Source organism: Maylandia zebra, linkage group LG1 (assembly GCF_041146795.1).
Source record: "Maylandia zebra isolate NMK-2024a linkage group LG1, Mzebra_GT3a, whole genome shotgun sequence".
Taxonomy (NCBI): Eukaryota; Metazoa; Chordata; class Actinopteri; order Cichliformes; family Cichlidae; genus Maylandia; species Maylandia zebra.
The window spans coordinates 6,823,328-6,849,676 of record NC_135167.1 but is presented as its reverse complement, the minus strand read 5'-3'; the positions used below and the strand labels follow the sequence as shown (position 1 = coordinate 6,849,676).

Here is a 26,349-nt window from a genome sequence, read left to right as displayed (position 1 = left end):
CGGTTATCAGCGAAAACATTGAACTCATCCAACTCAAATGCTTAGGGTATATCTAGAAAGTTGCAAACCTACTTATTATTAATCTAATTATTTTTTCTAAAAATTTATTTTTTTTCTATTTTTATTGTTTGTTTGTTTTTTTATTGTTTGTTTGTTTTGTTTTGTTTTATCTCGAATTTACCTTTTCTTCCTGCCCCTTGTGCTGCTGTAACAAATTAATTTCCCCAATATGAGATTAATACTAAATTTCGCAGTGTGACTTTTAAAATATGTTAGGTTGCTGAATTGTTGCTGCAATGGACTACTTGCACTAGGGCATGTGACGTATTTCCGTTTCCAAATACTACCGCTTGGGCATTTCCGGTATGTTTGTTTATCTATCGGTTGCTATGCTAATGTCGCTTCAGAATGAGTATAAAAAGGAAAGTATTTAAAACAGAATATTTTCAAAAACAAGAGAAGAAATACTCCGAGCATTGCTGTGTCCCACTTTGTTCGGCTTCAGCCAAATTTAACGGCATACTAAGTTTTCATGGCTTTCCGACCCTTTCCGACTTGAGAAGACAATGGCTGGTAAACATACGACGGGATCATTTCACGATTACCTCTCACACCAGGGTCTGCTGCAGACACTTTGCCAGTGATCAACTCATAGAGCCAACAACCCTCGGTGGTCGAAGGCGGCTTATTAAAGGTGCTGTACCAACACTTTTTGAGTGGAATGGCTATAAAGTTGAACCACCGCGGCCTGGTGTTTGGGAGAGAACGGAGCGACGCCCAGAACTAGTTCCTCCTGACGATCAAGAAGACCACAGTCTTACAAGAGATCATGACTACTGCCCAGTCCCTGAGCCGTCTGCATTGGACATATCTGCATCAGCTGCAGAAGACCTGTCCAAAGACGTGGAGACTCTGAGGAAGGAAATACTGGAGTTACGTGTCCAGCGAGAATTTGGGTTACAGCGTTTTGCTGGCTCCGACACTGACATCCGATTCTATACCAGGTACACCTAAGTTCTATCCAAGCTAACTGTTTAAAATATACCAAGGTCACCATCAGTTAAATTTAGAAAGTTTTTCCAGTCTTAATGAAAACAAAATAGATATTTACTTTTTCTCTGCTGACTGTATGTTTCATCTAGATGCTTTAGTATTTAAACGATATTCTAATGCTACAGATAAAATACAACACCAAATACTCTTAATCAAACTATTTTATACAGCATGTCATTAGCATATTTGTCACAGTTTACATTATTTTTATGTCAGTGTGTAATGTTAATTAATGATTGACACGATGTATGTCTCTCTCGTGAATAGATTTCCAAGCTATGATCATTTGATGGCATTTTGGTTTTTGATTGAGCCTTGTATCTATAAAATGATCCGGGTTTCAAGAGCCAAGTCAGCTGCCAATCGGAACGAAGAAGTGTTGACACCTGCACGCACATCAACGGTAGGTTATGGGTTTGTTGGTAGTTAGAACTAGAGGTGTAATGTTATTGTATTTATGTACAATAACATTACATTATGTACAATAGCGCTAGACTCAGTATCCTACATACATACACCTGTGTACTACAGCACCTCATTGTTTACCCCATGGTACAGTGTAGTATGCATAATCATTACAAAACATTTAGCCAAGAAAAGCATAATTTTACTAGTTCATAGCTTAAGGAGTAACATTTTCCCTTTTGTTTTCACCTTCCAGAGGCAGCTGCTACAGCCAATTGACGAGTTTTTTCTTTTCCTGGTTTTCCTGTCAGTTGGTTTGAAGGAGAGGGACCTGGCACACCGATTTACCATACACCAGTCCACAGTGAGCCGCATTATTGCAAAATGGACAAATTTTCTTGCCACTGTACTGGGGTCTCAATGCATTTGGCTTACACGTGAAGAAGTGCAAGCTTACCTCCCTGAGGAATTCAAAGATTTCTCAGACACCCAGATGATCCTTGACTGTACAGAGCTGAGGTGTCAGACACCATCCTCACCACTTCTCCAAAGTGAAATGTACTCTTTGTACAAATCCCACTGTACGATGAAAGCCCTGGTTGGCATAGCTCCACATGGTCCAGTGACATTCATCTCTAATCTGTATGCTGGTTCGGTTAGTGACAAGGAACTATTCAAACAATCAGGCATTGCTGAGAAGTTGACTGAAGACATGGCAGTGATGGTAGATAAGGGCTTCCTAATCACCGATTGTTGTAAATGCAAAGTGTACTGCCCACCTTTTCTATCTAAGCAGAAGCAGATGCCAGCATACCAGGTTAAGGAGACGCAGGCCATAGCCAGACTCAGGGTACATGTGGAGCGAGTCATTATGAGGATAAAACAGAACAAACTTTTTGATAGCATCATTACCATGTCACATGTTTACAATATCAACCAACTGTTTGCAGTAGCATGTATGCTGTCAAATTACCAGAACACAGCATTAGTTAAAAAAATGGGTTAAGTGAGACAAGATGGTTTTTTCCCAAGACACCGGTGCCAGTACAAGTAACTTATGGAAAATGACCTGCAGCTGAGGCCACTACAGTTGCATTTCTTCCTTCTCAGCTGACAATACTTGATTACAGAAATAGTACTTGAGTGCTGATAGTTGAGTTTCAGTTATTAATAATTCAAATTCATTGCAAATGTTGAATGTTAATAATACTGTTTAATTATACTACTATATTACTATTCAGATTCAACAAAATTGTTTATCAAAATTATAAAGTAAATCACTAAATCGTTTTAAAATCATCATACCATTTGTCATTTTCTTCATTCAGTTGTGTTATTGTCTAAATGTATATCAGTATGCTAGGCATGGAGTTTTAAATACTTACCATGTAAATAAGTTCTGCACAAATTCAATCTTTTAATGTGTGTTTTTAAAAAATGAAATTGATGCCATTGCTTAAATAACTTTATTGATTTCACATAAAAGTAACATGTAACAACAAAAGAATTCATGAAATATATTGCAAATAAAACCTCAGTTATTTTGTTCCAGCCAGCCTGAAGGATCTGTTTTCCTTTTTGCTATGTTTTTACTGTTCATTTTTCCCCAAACACGGGTATCTTGGCATATATATGTGAAAAAATAAGTAGTCAGCCTTTTCTCTGATTGCATTGTGCACATCTGTATCCATGTATATTCTTTGCACTAGGTAGTCCTCTTGTGCCCACACAACAAAGTCACACCACTGCATCCCACTGATGAGCAGTTGTCCTTGCACTTGCCAATAATATGCGTGGCTCTTTTTTAGTTTAGGGGTACCACATTCCATTTGCACATATTTGCAGTCAAAGTTTTGCACATTGGGACATTTGCATTTGACGAGGCCAAACTGGGGGTATTCATTGGGGTCAAAAACAACACCATCAGGAGATGCAGCAAGCCAGGGGGCAATGGGGTGAATGACCAGACCACAGGGTGAGTAGTTAACATTCATTAGCCTACTATACTCTGCTGCTATTGCAAGCTCCATCTCAATTCCCCTCCTCATGTCTGCTGTCTGCCTTGTTCCCTTCAATATACGCTCTGCTAGTGACTGCAGAGCTCTGGCCTCTGACGTGACACACCTCCCGAAACCTAGAGGCAGTCACTCTGGGCCTGCAGAGCTGATGCCACTCAGACGAAGAGCTTTGCTCACGTGTAGCTTCCTCTATTTTGTGAGCCATTTCCAGAGTTACAGACAAGCTTTTCAGATGCAGAAGCTCTTCTTCTGAGCACACAAACACACAATCTGATGGCAAGATGTCATACCCCTCCAGAGGCAAGTGCGGTGTTGGTGGTGCATCACGGTGTAGTGTGATGTACCGGGTTGTCAAAACCAGCTGCTGATATGACAGAACACTGCCCTCCTGCACCAGCCCAAAGGCACTTTCCACAAGGGGCTTGTCAGGTCTCATGTTCATTGTGGTCACAAGTGGCCTGTCCTCAATATTAAATTTTGCATATGCCTCCGTTATTCTGAACAAGCAGGGATCTGGTAACGGACCCACCATGCCTCTGTAGAAGCCACTCCTAAAGAAAACATCAATGACAATAATGTAAGAAAGAAGGTTATTATACTGAACAACAACTAAACTAAAAAGGTGTAAAACAGTGGTGCATAAGTTAGAGACTGGGATGTATATGTACATGACTGAGTTAGCAGTCTTCAGAAAGTGTAATGTTGTATGTAAATTAATACCTATTCTGACACATGTATGTATGAACAAATAGCAACATACATTTGTAACACATGAAACCAAATTTTACAAATCTAATTACCGTACTCCAGTCTGGGCCACCCTATTTGGTACCGGCTTAGTGAAGATCATGGAGTTGATGGGTCCTGGCTTCACACCCTAACAGAAGACACATTTACTATGGATGGTGTTGCTGTTCATATGTAAACATGGACTAATTCAAAAACTTTAACCTCATTTAAATTACCACTGTCCGTGGCTTGTGCCATTGCTGTTCAGATTCCATGCAGCTATGCACAGGGGGGACAACTGGCACTCTGAGTTGTGAGTAGTGTGCTGTTTGGAAGAGCAATGCCACTGTGTGATTGCACATAACAGCGCCTGCCACACAGGAGCACTCGCTATGTGTCAGTACCACCGGCGATGAATCCAGAAGCTTAATCTAAGAAGAAAGAACGAAAATTAAAAATGTAACATCTTCATGGAAGAGCCGAACAGGAACATAGTTCAGTGTTATGGTTACTACAGGCTTACCCTCTTGAATGCTTAGTGTTTCTTTCTCTCCCTATTAAAACAACAGCCATCCTTGATAACTGTAATAACTTAGATTGTGTATATTTGCAGTATTAATTTGGTGTCAAATGTTTCTGATCACCCACACACGTTGAGTAAACTATCCGACTAGTCAAATTAGGAGTGATAAAGCAGGGAGACAAGGAAAACATTCAAGTTGATGGGCCTTTAGGAATGAACTTAACTAATGCTTAAATAAACTGAACCCCAGTGAACGGGGATTAACAACTTTACACAGCTTCCTGCCTACACTTAGTCTGTGTGGTGCCTCACTCTTCCTCATTGACTTGTAGCACAGGGCTCTCACACCGACCTCCCCTGACAACCTGTCTTTATTGGACACTGAATAAAGATACAAGTACCATTAGCATTATTTCTGTATTACTCATGTCAGCACGTCTTAAACATATATACTTTACACTTAGCAAGAGTAGCATTAGGTAGTTAACTACCTCCTTAGTTAGCCAACTACCTAACGCTATTATAACAGTGTCTAACAACAAAAGTGACATTAGTTAAGAAAACCTCAACTATAGTTTCGGACGACATAAAACACCGTTTAAGAAAACATGTAATATAGAGAATTGACATCAAATGAAGGACATAGCGGAGTAACGTAGTGTTTGCATTTGACGTTAGCTAGCGTTTCTTTGTCGGTTAATTTACGTTTTCTTACCTTCGTAGTTGTGTATATATGATGCAGCATATAACTTAAATCCTTTATCTAATTGCTGGCCGGGGTAGTCGTCAATCTGCAAATCCGATGAACATCAGTGATGTTCAATTTTGGGAGCTCTTGTAGGCAGCGAGTGTGGAACGTCGCCATGGTTTAACCACACCGGAAGCACTGGGGCAGGACTACATAGAACGCGGAAGTGATTGTGCAAGTTATTCTTCTCTTAAAGATATCAGCTAGGTTTGCACATCTGGAATATTTAAACATGTCTTTGGTTACATGGGGCCATGTACCTCATTATCGAAGTTTTTTTCTTTCTTTCAACTTCTCAAAGTCAGATTTATCAACACAACTGTCTATGCATACTTACAGTGTTAGGTATTCTGTACAGGGTTGGACACTCCTTTGCCTTGAAAACAACCTTAAATTATCTTATTATTGGTTTAATAAGGTGCTGGAAACATTCCTCAGAGATTTTGGTCCATTTTGACATGATGGCATCACGTAGTTGCTGTAGCTCTGTCAGCTGCACATTCTTGATCTAAATCTTCAGTTCCACCACATCCCAAAGGTGCTCTATTGCATTGAGATCTGAGACTGTGTGGAGGCTATTTGAGTAAAGTGAACTCACTCCAACAGGTAATACACTAGATGTTTCTTAAATGTGATGTTCAAGAAACATCAAGTGCATTAACTTTTTGAAGCCGCCTCTACTCTAAAGGAATATGAACATGGCCACCAGCAATACGCAGAAAGGCTGTAGGGTTTAAACAATGGTCAGGTGGTAAGGGGTCCAAACTGTGCAAAGAAAATACCCCCAATATGATTACACCAGCAGCAGCAGCCTGAACTGTTACAAGACAAGGTAGGTTCATGCTTTCATGTTGTTTAAGCCTAACAGAATGTTGCACTTCTATATTCATTGGACCAAGGCAGTTTTTCTAGTCTTCTATTGTCAAATGTTTCTGAGCCCATGTGAATTGTAGCCTCAGCTTCCTGTTCTTCGCTGACAGGAGTGGCACCCAGTGTGGTCTTATGCTAGTGTAGTTCTGCTTCAAGAGTTGACTTGTGTGCCCAGAATGGCCAGAGGTCGACCATTCTTCTCCGACTTCTGATATCAACAATAAGCATTCTAGAGATGGTTGCGTGGGAACATCTCAGTAGATCAACAGTTTCTAAAATGTTCAGACTAGCCTGCCCGGCACTAATGACCATGCCAAATTCAAAGTCACGTAAATCACTTTTCTGACACATTCTGATGCTTAGTTTGAACTTCAGCAGGTCATCTTGACCGTGTCTGCATGCTTAAATGGATGACTGAGTTGCTGCCATGTGATTGGCTAATTACACACTTGTGTTGATAAGCAGTTGAATTGGGAAACTTAAGAAGGGGCTGGCAAGTGTGTATTGCAATAGCATAGAGCTGGGCCTGCACAGAGGTAACCACTGAGGGGAGCCAAAAACCTTCTGTATAGGATTTGTAAGTATTGTCTGCATGCTTCTGTGGCTGCAGTGTTCTAGTAAAACAAAGGGTACTAAATATGCGTTCCAGTCTATTTCTAGTTCTAATTAATATTCATGTTCACAAAAGGTAGAAATATAACTTACTCTCAGGAAGCGCTCCCTCATGTTAGTGAAATTAACTCCCAGAGGGTTAGTAACCCTGTTACTACTGCTACCCTATTTTCAAGAAGGTCAAAATGCAATATTATAATGCAATTAAGAATATTCTATAAGTAATTCAACTTTTTCAGCAGGTTTAATTTTACTGTTAATTTTGTTTTTACCTTAAATTGTCTGTACAATAGTCCAGCCTTCTCATTCAGTTTCACATTTTTTCACACAAACAAGGGAGAGAAAAATTAAATACATAGCAACAAAGTTCTTTTGAGATTTCACACGTAATCAGGTTAAACTGGGATTTGTAAAGAGGTGAACCCATGTCCACTGTGTATGGGGGTCACACAGAATAATCATTTTTGTAATCAGCTTTTCTAAATGTATTTTTAACATGTTGCACTGCAAAGTAAAATAAGTACGCAAATTTTATTTGTGTACTTATCTTTTAAATTTTAAAAGGAAGGAACCTTTTTTGAGTTTTTAGTGGAAAATAACTGACTACATTACTCCCATTAATTGTTAATAGTATATTTACATGTAATCTTTTCTTCATAAAACACATTCATGCTTATCTCTGTGTGTTTCCTTGTTTTTAATTCACTTAATAATTAGATAAGTTGCATATTTTAAATACTACTTAGTTTAAGTAGCAAAAGTTTGTGTAATAATCCATTTAATATGCTAGGGGGAAAGTGCCGTGATTGACCGAGGAGAGAATCAAAAAACTGTTCCTAAAAATAAAAATGTAGCAATAGCAGATTCATCCTGAATATGGGGCTTTTATTCCAGTTTGATTTTATGAAAAGCTCACAATGAAACTCTGGAAGGTCTAAATCATTTCCATCCATCTATATTGTTTACAGCTCCTCTCTCATTGGATCAGTATAAAGATTCTATTATTAAAGCTTATGGGTTAAAGCCATGGGCTACCACTAGATTACTTACATGTATGCCTACTTGATAATTTAATAGAGAGACCAAATAATTTTTTCTGCTCTTCCAAAAAAAATGTCGTTTCAAATAGTCATCTGTCTTATAAAAACAAAGGAAAAAACACTTCAAGACACAGAATCAGTTGCTCCATGACAAGCCACGAAGGAAATATTAAACTATATTTATTGACATGTTTAAATCCAGCTATTTACAAGTTATAATAATGAGCAAGAAAAATATTCCACACTAGCACAGTTCAAGAACCCAACACTTTTTGTACACACTGGCGCTTCAAGAGCCAGTTATGTATGTTGCTCACTTGTACATGAAATAGCAATAGCCCTGTCTCAGGTGTATTTTGGCACAGTGATAAATCAACAGATTTGAGCTGATTTTTTTTTCCATTTATTTTCCACAAGTTACATACAGATTACTTTACATTACTGCTGACATTACCCAAACCATAAATTAAAAGAAAAATGATGTTGTCATTTTAAAGAGACTGACTTTTGCATTCTGCTCCAAGATAGTGGTATATTTAAGAGAGAGGAACTTACACATATTCAACATTAAGGATGCATGTACACGTTTTAAGCATTACTGAAATAATACTAAAATTATTGGTTAAAATAATCATATAATACCTGGTAGCAGAACAGCAAGGATTATGCTACCTTTGTTGGTAATCTGACTGCCAGATTGTATAAAACAGTAAAATAAATCTACATTTTACTGTAAATCATTGCAGGACTACTATGGATTTTAAAAGTAAAAGCTTCCTTCAAAAGTAAAATGCCAATCAAATGAAACTGTTACATTTGATCAAGGGAACAGAATGGGAAGTCTGAAAAATGAAGAGTTTCAAGAGGTGGGAAACATGCCAGGTTATATGCAGTTTCAAAGGGCCTAAAACCTCCACTGGAGCATCAAACTATATGAGTGTTCAAAGGAGAGTTTGATAACATAAATACAAGGAATGGGAAAATAGAATCAGCACTTCAAATATCTCAGAACATCAAGGAACTCCAACAGAAGTCTCCGATTATGGGCTTCATTTTGGTTACTTAGATTTAATAGGTTTGATGATGTCAGACAAACATTGACATGTTAGTGACCGGACTACAAAACAGATCAATGAAAAGACTTCAGACCTCATTCTGTTGAGTGAGGTCTTCTGACACACTGTTGAACTCAGTGGCCCGAGTGCTCATCCCCAGATACTGCTTCAGGAACTCACTGAAACGTTTTTGGTTGTTCCACTTGCGGGCTGACTTCCGAATACCAACAAAGCCCCCATACCTCTTCTGGTAGGATCTTCCTGGAGACATGAGTCTCCTGTGGCCGTGCCTCCCTTTTACAAAGCCACCAAACCTTTTGGAGATTAGCGCTGCATCTCCCTGCCCTGCTGCCACATCAGGGTCTCCTCCTTCCTGACCTTCCTCCTCCTCTGCATACTCATCCTCCAGGGACATCGCATTCTGGGAATTATAGGCAGTGTTGAGGTGATTTCCCTTCCCACCCAGATCCCTCTCCTCTGCATCAAGTCCATGGGTCACATGATCAACCCTCTGTAGTGCAATAGGAAGAAACAAATGTCCATTCATCTGCTCGTCCTCCCCAGGAAACAGAGCCTCCACCTCCTCCTGAGATCGTTTCCACACTGAACCACTTGGGGACAAGATTGGTGACAGCAGTGCTTCACGACAGAGGTCCCATGAGGAGGATGGGGAAACGCTGCTTTCGCACTCAATGAAACACACCTGACAAAGACAAAGACAGGAGATAATCTTAATTTCCCAGCTCCCAACAGAGGAGATCTTTGTAACAGACAAAAGTTTGCACATAAGGTAATCTCTCAGATAAAAACACCAAAATAAATAATGCTGCTGCATTTAAAAAAAATGATAAATAGAAGCATGCACATCACTAAATTCGTATTTGTTTTGATGGTAATGTAATATCAACCAAAGATGAATTACAGTGAAGACTGAAGGCATTCTCACAGTATTCTTGGCTGACAGTCACACACTTACATCATTTTACCAGTTTCCACTTGATATCTGAGTTTACTGATGCTGATTCCCAGACATACAACTGACAACACAGCTGAAGTCCACAAAATGAAAGGACAAGGTTTATGACCAGATCTGTTTATTTTTGGCAGAGCTGTTTATATCATCTCTTAACAAATATTAAAATGAATCATAGTCATTGGTTTGCGCCATACAAAACCATACACCTACTCATGCTGACACGCTAATGACACTGACTAACATAGACTATTTGATTACTAAATTGATACATTTTGGATGAAGCTGTGTCTCTCCCATTATGGCTCCTGAGAAATCCATGACACACAAAATTAGGAAATATAACTATTACATACAACTGAGAAACTGGAAAATGCAATCATTGTTAGATGATTGGGTAATCTGAGTCCTGAACACGTCTATGCATTAAAAGCGTAGACATTTACACATGTGCTGCAATATTAAAGCACCTGATCTGCTAGGGCTGCTTGAGTGGAAAGTCCTTAACTTGAAAAATGCCAAAATCAATAAGACAAAAGGACATTGATTAGATTTCTGCCCTTGTTATCACCTCTTTCTTCCACTTCAGCTGTTCAGTGGGCATTTGTGATATGTCTACATGTCTGCCTGCCTGCCTGCCTGCCTGCCTGCCTGCCTGGGTGTCTGTCTCTCAAAGAACACTGACATACACTAATTTCGAAGATACTACATGTCAACTACTACATGTCAAGCACTAATGCTAACCTCAGCCCAAACCCTAAGCCTTAAATCACATCTTCACCGTTAAATAGGGAACCTGTTTTTCATCACCGAAGATGACATGTGTTGATGCAGTATGGATGCGGATCCATTCTGTAACTGGTATGCTGGTTTGTGTTACTGGACTGCATCTGTCAAAATAAGATTGAGGATTCGAACATGTAATGCATGAAATACTGAGGTGCTTGGAGGGCTGCAAGATTTCCAAGTGAAATTGAAAGAAATTGAACATTTAAATTAGCAAAGGAGTAAAAGGTGGTCAGCATAGCTTTAAATAACAATTTGTCTTTAAGCACTAGGCTCACTTGAGGTCCCTTTAAATACCACACCTGAGCTAAGTACCTAACACTAACAGTTTAAAAGGTTATGTTTTAAGCCATGTGGACTTGAATGTCTTCTAGTGTGCTCCCTGCCAAAATTGACTTAGAAGCAGACATGCCATTAAGTAGAGAAAAACAACCACCAGGCATAAACACGAAGAGAAACATACATCTATCCCCAGGAATCAATTAGCCACAACAAATTAAAACTCAAATGCCAAAAGGGTAGTTTGTTGAGTCAGTCAGTGAGGGAGCTGTTGAGAGGATGAGATAAATACAGGGAGGTGGAGTGAGGAGTTTCCACTTTATATTCACTAAATGAAAATAATACAAGTGAAGAGATTTATTTAGCGCTATATGTTAGCTGATTTATTAATGTGAGAGAAGACCAGTTTTGCCTTCATGACATATCTGCTGTGCATTATTATGTTATTAATATTTCATAGCTGATGTGTAGCAAAACTGAGCTTCATAGTAGTTTCATAATAAGATATTGTTGAAAAATTATTATGCATAATACCATCAACTACTGATTATATGGTTGATGGCAAATAATTAATAATTATTGATGTGAAAGTGAAGAATAGCAGCTACCTTTTAACTGCTCCCAGTTGACTCTTCTGTTGCCTTCACCTTTGTGACTATGGGTCACTCTCATAACCACAAGCGTGTGTGTGTGTTGATGTGTGTTGATGTGTGTTGAGCCCTTACCATGGTGTTAAAACTGAGCTGTTTGGGCAGGATGTTGTTGCAAGACAAGCAGTCAGCCTGGCAGTCACTCTGTCCAGGATCACAGAGACAGAGCAGAAGCAGAGCCACCACAGTCTTCATGGTCCCACCTTCTGTTGCACAACAGGACAGAGGAAAGGCAAGTGTTCAGTCCAACACTTTGATACTGAACTAACTACATCTCGGGTAACTTACATTCTGTAGTGTTTGGTGAGTGTGTAATTTTCAAACACTATCTGTCTTTGCAGAATAGCAGAGTAATATACTTCTATGTAATATAATATCAAATTGCTATGAAAAGTAGTTTCAGCTAAATGTGCAGTGATTAAGTCCGTATCTTCTGATATGTCATGGTTTGCCTTATTTTCTTGACACCAATAATAATTTCTGCGAGCCAAATAAAAATTGAAGAAAGGGACAAGGAAACAAATCCCTGCTGAAATCATAACTGTATGTCTATCAACGAAGTTTTGTTTATTTGTGGTGTCCTGCTACATTACCTATCAGGGTATCCAAAATCAAGCATGCAGTGTAGTCTTTAAAAAGCACTTTGTGCTTGTTAAGCCCACAATGTCATTTTCAATTAGCAGCATATTGTGTAGGCAGTATGAACACATGTTTTAAGCTAATGTGACAAGCTTGTTACAGAGTCCTTACTGTAACAGTTAGGGAGCAACATTGTCATAAATTTGGACTCGTGTTTCTGGCCACGAGGCAAATGTAATTGTAATATTCTGTCTCATTTAGCTCTGTTTTTTGTTTCAATAGTAGTTTTTTTTTTCTTACAAAGTCCTTGGGGAAATATAGCTCTGAAATTTCCCTCTAACTTCAGGTGCTAACTGTGTCTCTCTGACGCAGATATTGTACAAAGTATCCAACACATTTTTACAGGGTTTTCTATGGAAATATCTGCTATAGTTGATAATAGTATAATAAGAGAAGTTAGCATGAGACAAAGCTGTTTATTACTGTCATATTTTATCAATTAGATTGAGTTTTAGGTTGGGTTCTTTTTACTTTCAAATATATTTTTGATGAGACCTTGGACTGAGCTTGCCAAGCTCATTATTCTAAATTCAGCTAAATACATTGACAAAAACCTCAGTAGGCAGTTGATGAGGGATGAGGGAGCACTGACTGCATCCCTCAGTCAATCTGCCTTCACCTCTGCCCATCCCCGAAAAAGTACAGGAGAAGTGGTTTTGTTTAGTTGAACAAGTTAGCCTGCCTCACTGACTCACTGACTCTTTAAGTTAGGATGTGTAGTTCCCATCATAGCTCTAAAATACCAGTCAATATAAAGCAATAGAGCTGAAGTAGCAGACAGATTTATGCACCTTTTCTTGCAGTCCCACACATTTCACTTGGTCTGTTCTATATTACAATCTGTGTTCTTTCTAATAGTGACACTTCTTTCTATGTATTATATCAATAATAATGTTGGTATTTCTTCTCAGTTTGGCATTATGGTAATGACAGTATTGATTTTTGAGCTGGAACTGATCATATTTGGATGAGAGGATAGTTATCTCCTGTAAGGACTGAAAGGTGCATTCACAGACTGCATGGATGCATTACATTTGACAATTAGTTTTAAAATAAACATTCAAGAATTACTAGAATATCCTTGATGTCCTTGACCACACCACTACTGTTCTATCAACTGAGGTTAAGCCAGCCATTTGTGCAATTAGTGTCATTATGTCACACAAACATATAGCTACTATTCAATCATTAGTGTGCTAAATACTTTCGATTAATATCACAGTAATAATACATAGAACTGAAAGTCACTTTTAATGCAAATTATTTTTTAAATAACATTTTAATTATTACTGACACTAATAGCTTGAACTGATACTAATAGCACAGTGGCACGGTGATTAGCACTATTGCCTCACAGCAAGAAGATCCTGAGTTCAATTTCACCATCAGGGGTCTTTCTGTGTGGAGTTTGCATGTTCTCCCTGTGTTTGCGTGGGTTCACCCCAGGCACTCCAGTTAGTTAGCAGTTAGTGGGGTTGGGTTAATTGGAAATAGGGGTGAATGTGAGCACAATTACTTGTCTTTGTCTATGTGTTAGCCCTGCGACAGACTGGCGACCTGTCCAGGGTGTACCCTGCCTCTCGCCCTAAGCCAGCTGGGATAGGCTCCAGCACCCCCGGGACCCCGAAAAAGGATAAGCGAATGGATGGCTGTTTTAAACTTTTACTAGCTTCTCATCAATGTGTGATTTGCACTAAATACTGTGTAGGGCAGACAAGAGTTCAAGAGGAAAAACAGCACATCCACATGGAAAAAAAAGAAATACTGAATGAGTGTAAGCGATAAATGAAACAGCATACAGACAGGGACAAAAACAAAATAAAACAGTTTGACCTTATTTTGGTAGGAAGAGTCTGGCAAGTCTGACGTCAGAAACACAATTACGGTTTTCGTCTCATTAAACAAACTCGTTAACTCCTTTAATTGATGCCTCAATAATGCCTCCGGCAACAAACTGAGTCATTGTTTCTTGATGACAAACAAATTTGAACTCATATGCACAAAACAGTGGAACACACACACTTACACGGCACACAAGCATATGTCCACACTGTATCTGTACTTCAATACATTAAAACAGACAGTACTAAAATGCAACTTTAACGGCTGGTTTAAATTATCTATTAAAACAGCTTAAAAAATTTTTAGAACTAATTTGTCTTCAGTGAAAAACTTTTTTAATATCTTAGAAATCTGGAATTTATTCAGGGTAATTAAAAAACGATAGAAATGTAATTGCAGTACAGTTCAGTCCAGTCTCTGACAACTCATGAAAAACAATAGCTCTGCAAAATTAATCAGCCTTCTCGTGTGCAAACAATAAAAGTGTGTGTCAAGTCTTTAATCTGATGGGAAAGAGGGTGGGTTTGCCAGTGAAGGACAAAAGAACATCACAGCTGTTTTAGGCAGGAATGTAAGACAGATGGCACTGGATTTAGACAAACAGCTTGTGCGCATTCATGTGGCCACAATACATCTCGTTCTCCATCCTCCTGTCACTGAATCTGTCCCTGCTTGTTTTCCAAGAGCAAGAGGATAATGTGCAAAGATGGCCACATTTCTCTACTGAGATGTGGTCAGAAGAGGAAAACACAGGTGAGCCACATATCCTTAATTTAGCAGTGAGTGAAGATAATTAAAGACGTACTCTTTGTTAGATAAACTGGTTTTATCTAATTACTTGGTTTTATCTCAGTTATCTCATTTATTCAGCCATTTGCATGGCAGCAACTCAGTGCATTTAGGCATGTAGACATGATCGGTGCAACCCGTTGAAGTTCAAACTGATCATCAGAAAGGGAAAGTAAAGTGATCTTGAACGTGGCATGGTTGTTGGTTTATTTCCCAAGTGTTTGATCTACTGACATTTGACACAGCTATCTCTGGGGTTTACAGAGAATGGTCAGGAAAGAAAACCTATCCAGTGAGCAGCGGTTCTCTGGACAAAAAGGCTTTGTTGATGCCAGAGGCCAGTGCAAGAACATCTCAGAGTGTGTCCAACTTGAAGCAGATGAGCTACAGCAGAAGACCACACAGAACTGACATCCTATCATATAGGAACAAGAAACTGTGGCTGCAAGTGACATGACCTCACCAAATCTGTACAATAGAAAATTCTTAAAAGGTTCTGATGAGTCTCGATTTCTGTTGTGGTATTCAGATGGCAGGGTCATAGTTTTGTATAAACAACATGAAGGTATGGATACATCCTGCCAACTGCTGGCGGTGGTGTAACGGTGTGGCGGATATGTTCTTACCTCAAACAGGTAAAAAGCTTTCTTCATCTTTCAACATCTAGCCTCTGTTTTAGGAATACAAATGCATGTCCCTCTGTATGCTGGATTTTAAATTATGTTTTATTTGCTTGTAAAATGGTTGCATTCAGACAAATCCATCTTCTCTACCACACAGATTAATGTTACGAGATGGAATAATTTAAATAAGAAAACAGTGAGCTTTTACCTTTAAACAAATCACATCTGGTTAAATCATGTTCATCAGGGTGAAATCATGCTGCTGCTTTTTGAGCTGAGCCTTTACTATCTCAGTTTTAATATTTTAGTATACTATACCGCTATACTACTACTAAACATTAGTAGTTATGCTTGCACCAAATGACTGCATTGCTTTTCAAGCCAATTTTCCATGTTTTAATTAAGGATTAATATTACTGTAATTTTATTTTATTTATGAATCACAACTTTCTGATTTTGTTAAATTGAAAGTCAGAGGGTGAGCTTCCAGCCGTCCATGCCTCAGTCTATTTTATTCCACTTACCGTATTCTAGGTTGGGCAATGGTGGTAACAGGCTAAGTAAATATCCTTCAACCAGAAGGACCTAGAAACCATTTTCCAGGTCCTTCTGGATGATTCTCACACATTCAGTCTAGATTAGATACATAATCCCTCCAGTGAGTTTTTGGCCTGCCCCGGTGCCTCTTCTGGGCTCTAGATAGACAAGATTTTTTTCAGTTTGACATGCCTGGAAAACTTCCAAAGGCATTCAAAAGGCATTCTGATGAGAAGCCTGAATCAGATCAATTGGATCCTTAGCAGCAGCTTTACTTTAGGCTCTAGATGTCTCAGCTCCTCACCATACTGTATCTCTCAGGCTGAGTCAAGTCACACTAAAGGAAACTCCTTTTGCCCATTTAAATCTGCCACTTCATTCGTTTGGTCACTTCTTAGAGCCTATGACCACAGTTGAGGGTTTAAACATAGATCGATCAATTTAATGTTTTTATCACAATTTCCAGTTACTGGTAGAATATTTCACTTTAGACTGACTGACCAACAGAACAGTCGCAGAGTTATACATCTATACATTACTACTTCAACTAAGTCAAATGTTTTGGAAAGGTTTAAAAGCTTTTTGTTCAGATGATTCCCTCTTTCACAAGTTTCAGACAAAATAAGGCAACTGGCTAACCCTGTCAGAATAATATGATAAGTATTCTTAATTTTGTAAAAATTCAAATATGCTTGGGCAGCTGTCATTGGAGATGTAACGAGCAACCAGTGCTACACTTTAGGGAACAGATGACTATCCTATCTGGGCTAACTCTCTCACTGGCAAAGAACTAAGGCCCGATTTGCTATCCAGAATATACCAGAAGAGAACGAATACAGCCTGATAGCACTCACTGAGGATATTGGAGTACAGATATGTGTGCAAACAGAGGAGCCCTGAAGGTAGTGTTTATCTATATTTGACGTCTTTTCTAAATTGTTCAAAGCTCTGTAAAAATGAAGCACAGTGTGGATTTATTCTCAAGTCTGCCATGTTCTCTTGAGTGCCTGTAAGACTCAATTATTCTGCTTTTAATTAACTGATTAACCACTAAATAAACCAGTTAATTAAGTCATTACTGTGCTGAGGCGCTACTGATGGATGTCTGCAGTCAAAATGAATAAGTCCAGCCCCCCGATGAAAGGAAATGCATTTCTCATTAGTGTCCAAACCTGTTATTTCTCACTGATTCTCAAATTGTGGGTCATAAAGTCAATGAAGGTTGGGGTGTGGCGAGCTAGGAGTAATATGAAGTGAAGCTAAAACATTTTTAAGAGGAAATAAACACTGAATGGTTGTTTCAGCAACCTCTATGTGATTAAAAATGTAATGGTATGCATTTTCTTTCATTTTCTATAATAAAAAAATATATTTTGACACAGGAACATAAGTTTGTACTTTGAAAATATGTGTGTACATTTATTTAACTCTATAATCTTCAGAATCTTCTAAATTACATCAAGGAAACTAGAAATAAGTGCTGTTAAGGTTAAAGAAGGTTAAAGAAAGGCTTATATTCCAGTCTAATTTCTGGTCTTGTCATCCAGCCACATACACCTCACTATAAGGACAGCCCTCAGAAATTCTCAAACTATCTCACATCGTATTATCGACTGTTTCCACCAGTGTTTCTCCCCATTATTGCCATTTTCTCATCAAGAATAGGAAATAAAAAATAAATTACTCCCAGCCTGAAGTACGGCTTAAAGCCGGATTATTTACGCGTGGCTGATCGGGGAGCAATGTGCATCCGTCTTGGAGTGCATCTTTTTTTAAAAGCAAAGCTGCAGATTATCGGGTAACTTATGTAAAGACCACAGTATTGCCAAATTTGCGTCAGTGCACCACGTCAGGGTCTCCGCTCGGCTGTAACTTTCCTCACTTTTTGTTTCCTCTGTGATGCCAGACACACTGTAGATGTGCATATGCACAAATGGCATTACAAGGCTGTGTGAGTTTAACTGTTGTCTGCCAAATGATGATGCAATGCTGATGATATGATTGCAATGACTCTGTTGTGTGGTAATGACTGGCTCTGAGTCTCTACTACAGACAATGCTCACTTTATGAACTGATGTGACAACCGCCACTTGATTTTAAACGTGAAAATTTGACTTGAGGAAGATGATGGACCATAAGTATAAAGGGGCAGCAAAATTGTATGAGTATAAAACAGATTACTATCCTCAGTGCATAGAGAGTTCGTGCAAATCCAAGTGTCACAAGCTACCTCTCTAATATAATTTTCTTAGCCTGCCTTGAATTTCCCTGTCTTATCTTTCTTTAACTTACTCTGCTACTTCACCGGCTGCTTTTATTGTAAGAAAAAAAAAAGGAAAAAAAAGCGCACAGGCGCAAAACAAAGTGGTAGTGAATAGTTTCATCATGTTTTATTATTTCATTCTACATATGTACATTTATTATATTTATGTTTATAAACAGTGTTGGTCAAGTTACTTGAAAAAAGTAATCAGTAACTAATTACTGATTACTTCCTCCAAAAAGTAATCCCGTTACTTTACTGATTACTTATTTTCAAAAGTAATTAATTACTTAGTTACTTAGTTACTTTTTAAAAACACGATTTACAACCTGAATAGGTGATAAAGCGATAGATCTTTCAGCCCAATTCTACTTTTTCTACATAATCCATCATACAAAATGTAATCAAATGGAAAAGTCCCTTTTTAAAACTTGTTTTATTAGTTTTAATCTTTTAACTTCATGCATCAAGCAAAAATTTAATTATATGCACCATTCTCTGACTGGAAGAAATTTGTTTAATATTTAAACCTATTTTCTGCACATTCCAGCACATAAAATATTGTTTTTGTGTGCGTTTACACTCACTCTTTCAAATAGATGCAAGTAAAACACAGCAGAAAATAAATAAAGTCAAAGACTCAGCGGTCCTTTTGCTCTATTTTCACCTGTAAAGCAGGAGTCGGGTAGGCGGAGGTTTACCCTGGTGCAGGTGTGCTGCAGCGGTCAGTGGAAGAATCCGCGAGTTTCTCTGTGAATTTCCCATTACGTTGTAGCGCACTCGGTGCTTGCTTGGAAGTTTAGGGGGGTTTTTTTCGCTGTAAAAAGAAGTTTTCTTCCCACGCACAACGGACACTAATGTTTTTGTCACTTTTTATGGAATCAAACTCAAAGTAAGGTCAGTACTTCCACACTTTAAACGCCGCACGCTCATACTCTCTCCCGCACTCGATATATTATCCATTGTTGCTCTGCACACAGCTGTTTTCACGAACGTCGCACTCGCTTACGTCACTGTTATGAGACATTCTCGCAAAAAAATCACAGTTTTAGTAACGCAGTAACGCAGCGTTCCTACGGGAAAGTAACGGTAATCTAATTGCCGTTTTTGCAATAGTAATCCCTTACTTTAATCGTTACTTGAAAAAAGTAATCTGATTACAGTAACGCGTTACTGCCCATCTCTGTTTATAAATATATGAATCTTAGGCATGTAGACATAGTGAAAATAACCTGATGAATTTTAAGCTCTTGTTAAGAATGAGGAAAAAAGATTATTCTGTATGTGCTGAACTTAGAACTGCTGATCTACTGAGAAAATGGTGTGAAAAGGCAAAACTGTCCAGTGAGCAGCAATTCTCTGGGTGAAATTGCATTGATGATGTCAGAGGAGAATGGCCAGACTGCTTTGAGCTGAGATGAAGGCAATACAAACTCAAATAACTTGCCATTACAACCAAGCACAAGAGCAAAAGAGCATCTCTAAGCCCACAACACATCAAACTTTGAAGCTGAGAGCAACAGAAGACCACAGCAGGTACCATTACTGTCAGCTGAGAAGAGGCAACTGAGGCTACAGTTCATACAGGCAAAGCTGGAGAACAGAAGACTGGAAGAATGTTAGCTGGGCTGATAAATCTCAAACTCTGCTGCAACATTTGGATTGTACGGTCAGAATTTGGAGTAAGCGTGGAACCATCCTGCCTTGTATCAGGTTCATCCCTTTACAGCCACAGTGTACCCATCTTCTGATGGCTGCTTCCAGCAGGATAACGTGCCATGTCACGAGGCTTAATTCATGGATGGATGGCTTATCACATCATCGATGTGAAGCTGCCGAATCTACAGCAACTGTGTGACACTATTATGTCAATATAGACCAAAATCTCAGAGGAATGTTGAATTTCTCCTAAGGGACAATAAAGTATATTTTAAAAATAGTAACTGGTGTAATATGTCACGTAAAATTTTAATGCAACGCGTGCTTAAAGCATTTTTTTTACACTCTTCTGAATCCTTAGTTATGTACAGATTATTTTATGGGCTAATTCAGCTCAGACAACTTCTTCATAAGGAGTAAAATCCTTCCAACTCTTGCAGGAGTGAGGACGAGCAATTTTAAAGAAATATTAAATAACTGGAGTGAAATCATGATGTTGGTTTTATAAGCTGATGAGTCGATTTGACAGGTAATTAAATGTTATTTAGTCTTCTGCCTGCAGCCAGAGTACATTTTCTGTCAGAAAAGAGACTGTGAGTGACAACCTGTCCCAGGCCCACTCAAAATACATTGTGCTCTTTGTTGTAATATTGATGTCTAACTGGCAAAATGGCAGTGTGGTCATTGACGTGACACGTTTCAGGAGAGCAAATAAATCTTGCACATCAATACATGATTCTTCCTTATGCCTACGAGCACTCTTATACTCCCCTGTTATCAACTCTTCTTTTCTTTTAAGACGCCGTTTCAGTGTCTTTTGTTCTTTTCACACTTTATGCTGCTATTTTTTTTCACTTGCACTGTTTTGTTTCCCACCAAAACAAGATAACATTTCTACTACAACCTCTACTTTTTCTGCATGTATGTCTCAGTATCAATGTTCCAAAAGCTATAACTCATCTGTGTGAAAAACAAGGTTTAACACTAAGTTATTTCTTTAAACTTTCTCTTTCGTGGTCAGAGGTCATGTCAGTTGCACCATTACTCATATAGTTTTGTGATTGATGCATCTGTGATTCGATAAATCTCAGATTTGAGGAAACATTTAGAAAAAGACCTCAAGTTTTGTTTTATTTGGTTTCTGGGGGGGGAGGGGGTCATGTTCCCTGTCAGTCAGACTGAGTGTGACGTAGCAGCTAAAGCCATTAACAGCAGACACGCTAAGCTAAATCAATTTTCTTTCTCAATGCATCTAATCACCTGAAGTCAATTGACGTTGTAGAGGTGACTGACACATACTTACACAGAGGTCACACCAGACTGGTTTCCCAATGATTTTTCTTGTTATTATTGCACTTTTTTCAAGTTATTACAGAGATTCACTGACAGATGACTGAAATGAACAGGTCAAGTTGTGGCTCAGACTGCACGCCCTATCACCAAATTTCCTCAGTAAATTACTAACTCCTGATTTGGAACATGGATATGCCAGACATAATTTCCCTTGAACTTAATTTACACTTTGATCTGTAAAGTCAAAGCTGTAGATCAAGTTCCTTCAAAACCAGATTTTTTCCCTCTTTCACTGCCTACCGATTTACTACAGCCTGATGTCTTTCACAGTAATTTGTAGTAGTAGTTTGAAAAGTTTTAAAAATCTAAATGTTAAAATGATTTGTTAATAAGTTTAACAAATGTTTATCATTTGTTAATAATAAAAAAATTACTGTATAGTGTTTACCTGTTTATTTATTCATTTTTAATCTTTTCTTGTTCTATATTATTATGACTATGTTAATTTAATTACAAGATTAATTAAAATCTGACAGATTCAAAAGGTATAACAGGCTGCAGGAGGTGATTGAGGTGGATATGAGACATACAAAGCACTCAGCTTTCTTGTAAAAAAACATTTTTCACATCCTGCCTCCCATCACTGGCTAGTATTAGGCAACAAATATAAAAATGAATAATTTTGCCTGAGGCTTGTACGTCATGCATAATAGCATAGAAACGTATCATGTTTCAAATCTTCCCCATATCAAAATGTAGCAGCAACAGATGTAGCAGGAACTACAAGTAAATATTGCAATGCAAGATTGAATAGTAAATATATTAACAATTATTTGTTGCTTGCCAAATGCACTAATGATCAAAGCTTTGTTGTTGCCGTAATAGATATAAAAAAAAATCTAATTGCATTTATGTCTTTCTGCTCTTGCAATTTAGTTTGAGGAAGCATGCAATTTCAAGGGAGTAGGCTCATCATTTGCCACTAAGAAGGTCACATCCAGGTCTTTTAATATGTCCACGTGTTAAGACAGAGGGAAAGTATGGAGACTGTATCTAGACAGCAATAATCATGACTTCTAGTTTTTTTCTTGAGTAGATATCGAAGAAATTAAGTAACCTTAAGTAGGGTTTTCTTCCTCAACAGACTGTATCTGACATGAATCATTTCTATTTGGTGTTGAAACAGAGGGGAAAAGTGGAACACAGCAAGACGATAAGGAGAGGGGTCTGTGAAAGGATAGATAAGCATAAAAGGATGGCTGGAGATCCTGCTGTGTTAGGAACATTGCATCTTTGGATTAAGTCCACACGTTCACAGGCAGTTCAATGCTGCTGTCAGAGATGTGTACCCCGCCACTATGCCGTGTGACCTGTGATCCAGCAATCATTTCCTCATTCCATTTTCCCCTTCTACCCTAAATGAGAATGTTTTGTGAGTGTTAACGACGTGTATCCATATAGAATAGAATAGAATAGAATAGAATAGAAAAGAAAAGAATTAGAAAATAACATGTACAACAAAATTGTAGGTTCTTCACACAAACTGTGCTGGAATAAAATATATATATCTCACTATAAAAAATAATGATATTGTGGAATGTATTTAGTGATAGGAAGAGAACTGTGGATTAGAAGGGATTTACAAGCCAGGAGAAGCATTATATTTGATGCATTTGGCTGAAGGCGTGAGTTGAAAATATTTCCAATAGGGATAAGAAATGTAAGAAATTTTCTTGTCTGAATAAAAACTGAGAAATTAAACTTGCAAGACAAGCTATGTCATGAACAAAAAAGCTCAGAGCTCCGTGAGTGAGCCTTCTTTTGTCTCTTTGGATTGATTCTACAATGTTTAAGATAGCTGTCTTAGATATTTCAAACATTTTGTTTGCAATTACAGTTTGTTTTGAAATCCCATCTCTCTCACTATCTCTCATTGTCACTTTGGCAGTGTTTGTCAGGTTGTCTGCAGGTACACAATGAAATCGCCCACAAAATGAAAGGATGTTCATCACTACAAGATTATGTGTTTCACAATGGTACAACTGAGCTACAATATAAACCTCATTTTGCATACATCAGTATCTCTGAATACAAAAGTGTGTTTACCTAAAACCACCCACACCAAATCCTCAACTTCTTTTCAAAGTATTCCTCAAAATGTAAGCATTACATTTTTATAGTGTTATTTAGTGTTCATGCAGCCTCACCAAAGACATTCCTTATCTGGTTTTATTCAGTCAACGCAAAACACCTGCAACGAGATAGCTATAGGAACATCTTCTACCCTGATCTGTTGTACCCACAGGAAATTTTGCTGTGAAGTGTAAGAAAGCAGACGCTTCTTTATTATTATTTTTATTCTTTTTAATAGCACTGTCTGTAAACATATTCCTGAAGATGAATATAAACTGACACAAGACCAAGGATTAACAGTTGTTAAAAAGGTCTTTAAACAAAAGTTTACTACAGAAAATTCAATCATCAGTGTTGCCTTTGTTTAAACAATTTCTTTGAAGGTCAAAGGAAAAGTGTGCCCCAGGCTAAATATAACCTTAGGCTAATTATTAATATGAAAAAAGATATATTCAAATTTGTTATTGACTTTATAAAGATTTTTTTTAAGAGATTGAATAAATGCAGCTCTTAGTAATCAGTTTATTAAATGCCTAAAGGCACAGGAAGAATAATATTAATAAACTATGTAAGAAGGAGGCTGCTGCTATTTTAATACTACTAATGCAAATAAATGACAGAAAAATAAGATTCATGTTTAAAATTGATTGATTAATAATTAGTTACAATGATTAATAGTAAATTAATTATTACATTTGTTAGTTAGACAACATGATTCATTAATTAAAGAAAATTAAAAACTATAATGGATGATGTATGTGTCATCAAATTGTCATTTGATAAATCTGATAAAAGATCCAACCATTTTAATCAATCCTATTAGCTTGATTCATTACTCCAGCTCTTGAACGGGGTAATAAAGAGCATTGAAGTCTGGAGCAAAACGATGGGCCAGATGTGTCCAGGTGCCTTAGATGTCAATAAAATCTATTTATATTACTTAATTGAACCTTTTAGTCTCTATATTTTATAAAGGGAGCTGAACAGCTGGTTCTGAATGACAACAACAAAACAAGCTTGAGACTTATTCACAGTTGTTGTCAGTAAAACCCTTGATTTCTGAGCCGCTACCTTTTAAAGTAGCAATGTTCATTCCAAATTACACCAGTGACTCAAAATAAGCTGAGAGCAGTCTATAAGTACTACATGAGAGCTCATACTGGTTAATGTTCATGTAATTGTTTTGGTCATAATTAACCCAAAGTATTTTTACTTTAATGAAGAATGTGGCAGAAGCTGTCATTAAAAACAACATAACCTTCAGGCAACTGCGTCAAAAAAAATCGAAAAATATTCCTCTGATGAAGGGAGTTCTGCAAAATCTTACCCTCATTAGGCAACATGAGCTCATCCAAATTACCTTTCATTACTTCAGATGAACCCAAACAACATATCCCTGCAAAGAGTCCCCTTTCATTCCTGGATCCTATCAGCTGTGAATCAGAGCTTGATGATTAATGACAAATCATGACCAGCAATTTATGACCTTTCTATCTGCTACCTGCCAATGTGCTTACAAATTAAAATGCATGTGTACTCCTCAGATGCAGCCTCTTCACGTCATGCTCTGTGTTCTGTACATAACTTTCTGCTTTTTAATCAACACTAATAGCTAACTTCTTAATCATACATATTAAGGAACATTGAGGTCTGTAGCTGCTCTTTAAGAGCAGATGCATTGACTCTATTGAACACAAAGTGTTTAACCTGAGGTACTGTGTTAACTCACACTGTCACTTACAGTTTGAGATATTTTTTATATTTTTTTTTTCAGTGAGATTAGGCTCAAATGTCAGAAGGTAACGACACAGAAGTAATTATTACTCAGTAATTATTAAAGTAATTATCCTGGGAGACTCCAGCAGGTGTGGGATAATAAAGCTTTACTCTTAAAAAGGACTTACTGGTTTCTTCTTTCTCCTGTTTATCTTGTATTTTCTGCTAAATTTAGATTTCATTGTTATCTTTTGGGCTGTCTAAACAGGGCTTGCAATGCAACATCACTCACCCTTAAAGGAACTAAGACGAGTCAAATGAATGTAAATGTATAGTTTCTATGGGGTTTCTTCAACAATACACACAACAAACGGTTAGTGCATGACAATACTGAGAAAACTACAAAGGAAAAAATTCTTTATATAAAGGTCAGAGGTCAAGCAGTTTCTTTTCCTCCTGTACTACTCCCTCCTGCTCGCCAAGGATTCCTTACCTGTTCTGGGGCTGCCAATAGGAGGTCCCTTGGGTGAATGCAGTTTGTCAGCGTATGATTCCTTTCTTCTGTCTCAGTGTGGTGTTTCTGGCTACGTGGAGGCTGGAGGCAGCTGCTCTTATAGGGACCCACCCCTCCACTTCAACCTCCTCCTTCTGCTGTCTCTCTTTCTCTCTCACTCTCTTTCTTTCAAAAATCCCTCTTTCATTACTTAGAGAGAGAGAGGGATGGACAAGGGAGGAGGAGGCAGAAGATGGGGGAGCAAGGAGGAGTCAGGAGGTAGAAGCAGGGCTGCAAGGAGAAGACGAAGATAGACGAGAGATGGTAGATTAAAAAAAAACAAATGGACAACGTGTGTGGAAAGATGGAGAGGCAAATAAAGCTGAGAAGAAGGGAGAAAGACGTAAAGAGGAAGGACGGAAGACATATGTCTGCTGTGTTGTCATTTTCAGAAAATTGACGTCAATACATTTAAATACTAATAAAACAGAAAATACTAATACATTTAACTCAAAGATTAAAAAGATATAATATTCTTCTTTCAAAAGGTATTCTACAGTTATTTGATACTATAATTACAACTACTACTGCTTCATTAAAAAAATACATAAATAAAAAGTT

General features: G+C 37.9%; 3 protein-coding genes across 3 annotated transcripts; 1 reads left to right on the top strand and 2 right to left on the bottom strand.

Annotated features, from left to right (window-relative positions):
- Window positions 1-262: 262 nt before the first annotated feature.
- Window positions 263-2,913, top strand: LOC106674454 (uncharacterized). The gene is made up of 3 exons (XM_014409165.4): window positions 263-1,004; window positions 1,321-1,456; window positions 1,715-2,913. Exons 1-3 carry the CDS (start codon window positions 409-411, stop codon window positions 2,462-2,464), a joined length of 1,482 nt encoding a protein of 493 aa, XP_014264651.3. The 5' UTR covers window positions 263-408; the 3' UTR covers window positions 2,465-2,913.
- A 162-nt stretch (window positions 2,914-3,075) lies between these two features.
- On the bottom strand, window positions 3,076-5,596 carry LOC106674489 (uncharacterized). The gene is made up of 4 exons (XM_023152540.3): window positions 5,444-5,596; window positions 4,442-4,636; window positions 4,277-4,353; window positions 3,076-4,027 (listed from the first exon to the last, which is right to left on the bottom strand). The coding sequence occupies exons 1-4, from the start codon at window positions 5,471-5,473 to the stop codon at window positions 3,490-3,492; spliced, it is 840 nt and encodes a 279-aa protein (XP_023008308.2). The 5' UTR covers window positions 5,474-5,596; the 3' UTR covers window positions 3,076-3,489.
- A 2,556-nt stretch (window positions 5,597-8,152) lies between these two features.
- Window positions 8,153-25,818, bottom strand: pnoca (prepronociceptin a). The gene is made up of 3 exons (XM_004539764.3): window positions 25,729-25,818; window positions 11,817-11,947; window positions 8,153-9,756 (listed from the first exon to the last, which is right to left on the bottom strand). Exons 2-3 carry the CDS (start codon window positions 11,934-11,936, stop codon window positions 9,142-9,144), a joined length of 735 nt encoding a protein of 244 aa, XP_004539821.1. The 5' UTR covers window positions 11,937-11,947; window positions 25,729-25,818; the 3' UTR covers window positions 8,153-9,141.
- Window positions 25,819-26,349: the final 531 nt, after the last annotated feature.

Coding starts and splice junctions, on each gene's coding strand:
- LOC106674489 (XM_023152540.3), bottom strand. CDS start 5,473: ATGCTGCATCATATATACACAACTACGAAG. Junction 4,637..5,443: donor ATATATACACAACTACGAAG/GTAAGAAAACGT, acceptor CTTTCTTCTTAG/ATTAAGCTTCTGGATTCATC. Junction 4,028..4,276: donor GTGGCCCAGACTGGAGTACG/GTAATTAGATTT, acceptor TGTTTTCTTTAG/GAGTGGCTTCTACAGAGGCA.
- LOC106674454 (XM_014409165.4), top strand. CDS start 409: ATGAGTATAAAAAGGAAAGTATTTAAAACAGAATATTTTCAAAAACAA. Junction 1,005..1,320: donor GACATCCGATTCTATACCAG/GTACACCTAAGT, acceptor TCTCGTGAATAG/ATTTCCAAGCTATGATCATT. Junction 1,457..1,714: donor CACCTGCACGCACATCAACG/GTAGGTTATGGG, acceptor TTCACCTTCCAG/AGGCAGCTGCTACAGCCAAT.
- pnoca (XM_004539764.3), bottom strand. CDS start 11,936: ATGAAGACTGTGGTGGCTCTGCTTCTGCTCTGTCTCTGTGATCCTGGA. Junction 9,757..11,816: donor AGCTCAGTTTTAACACCATG/GTAAGGGCTCAA, acceptor TGTCTTTGTCAG/GTGTGTTTCATTGAGTGCGA.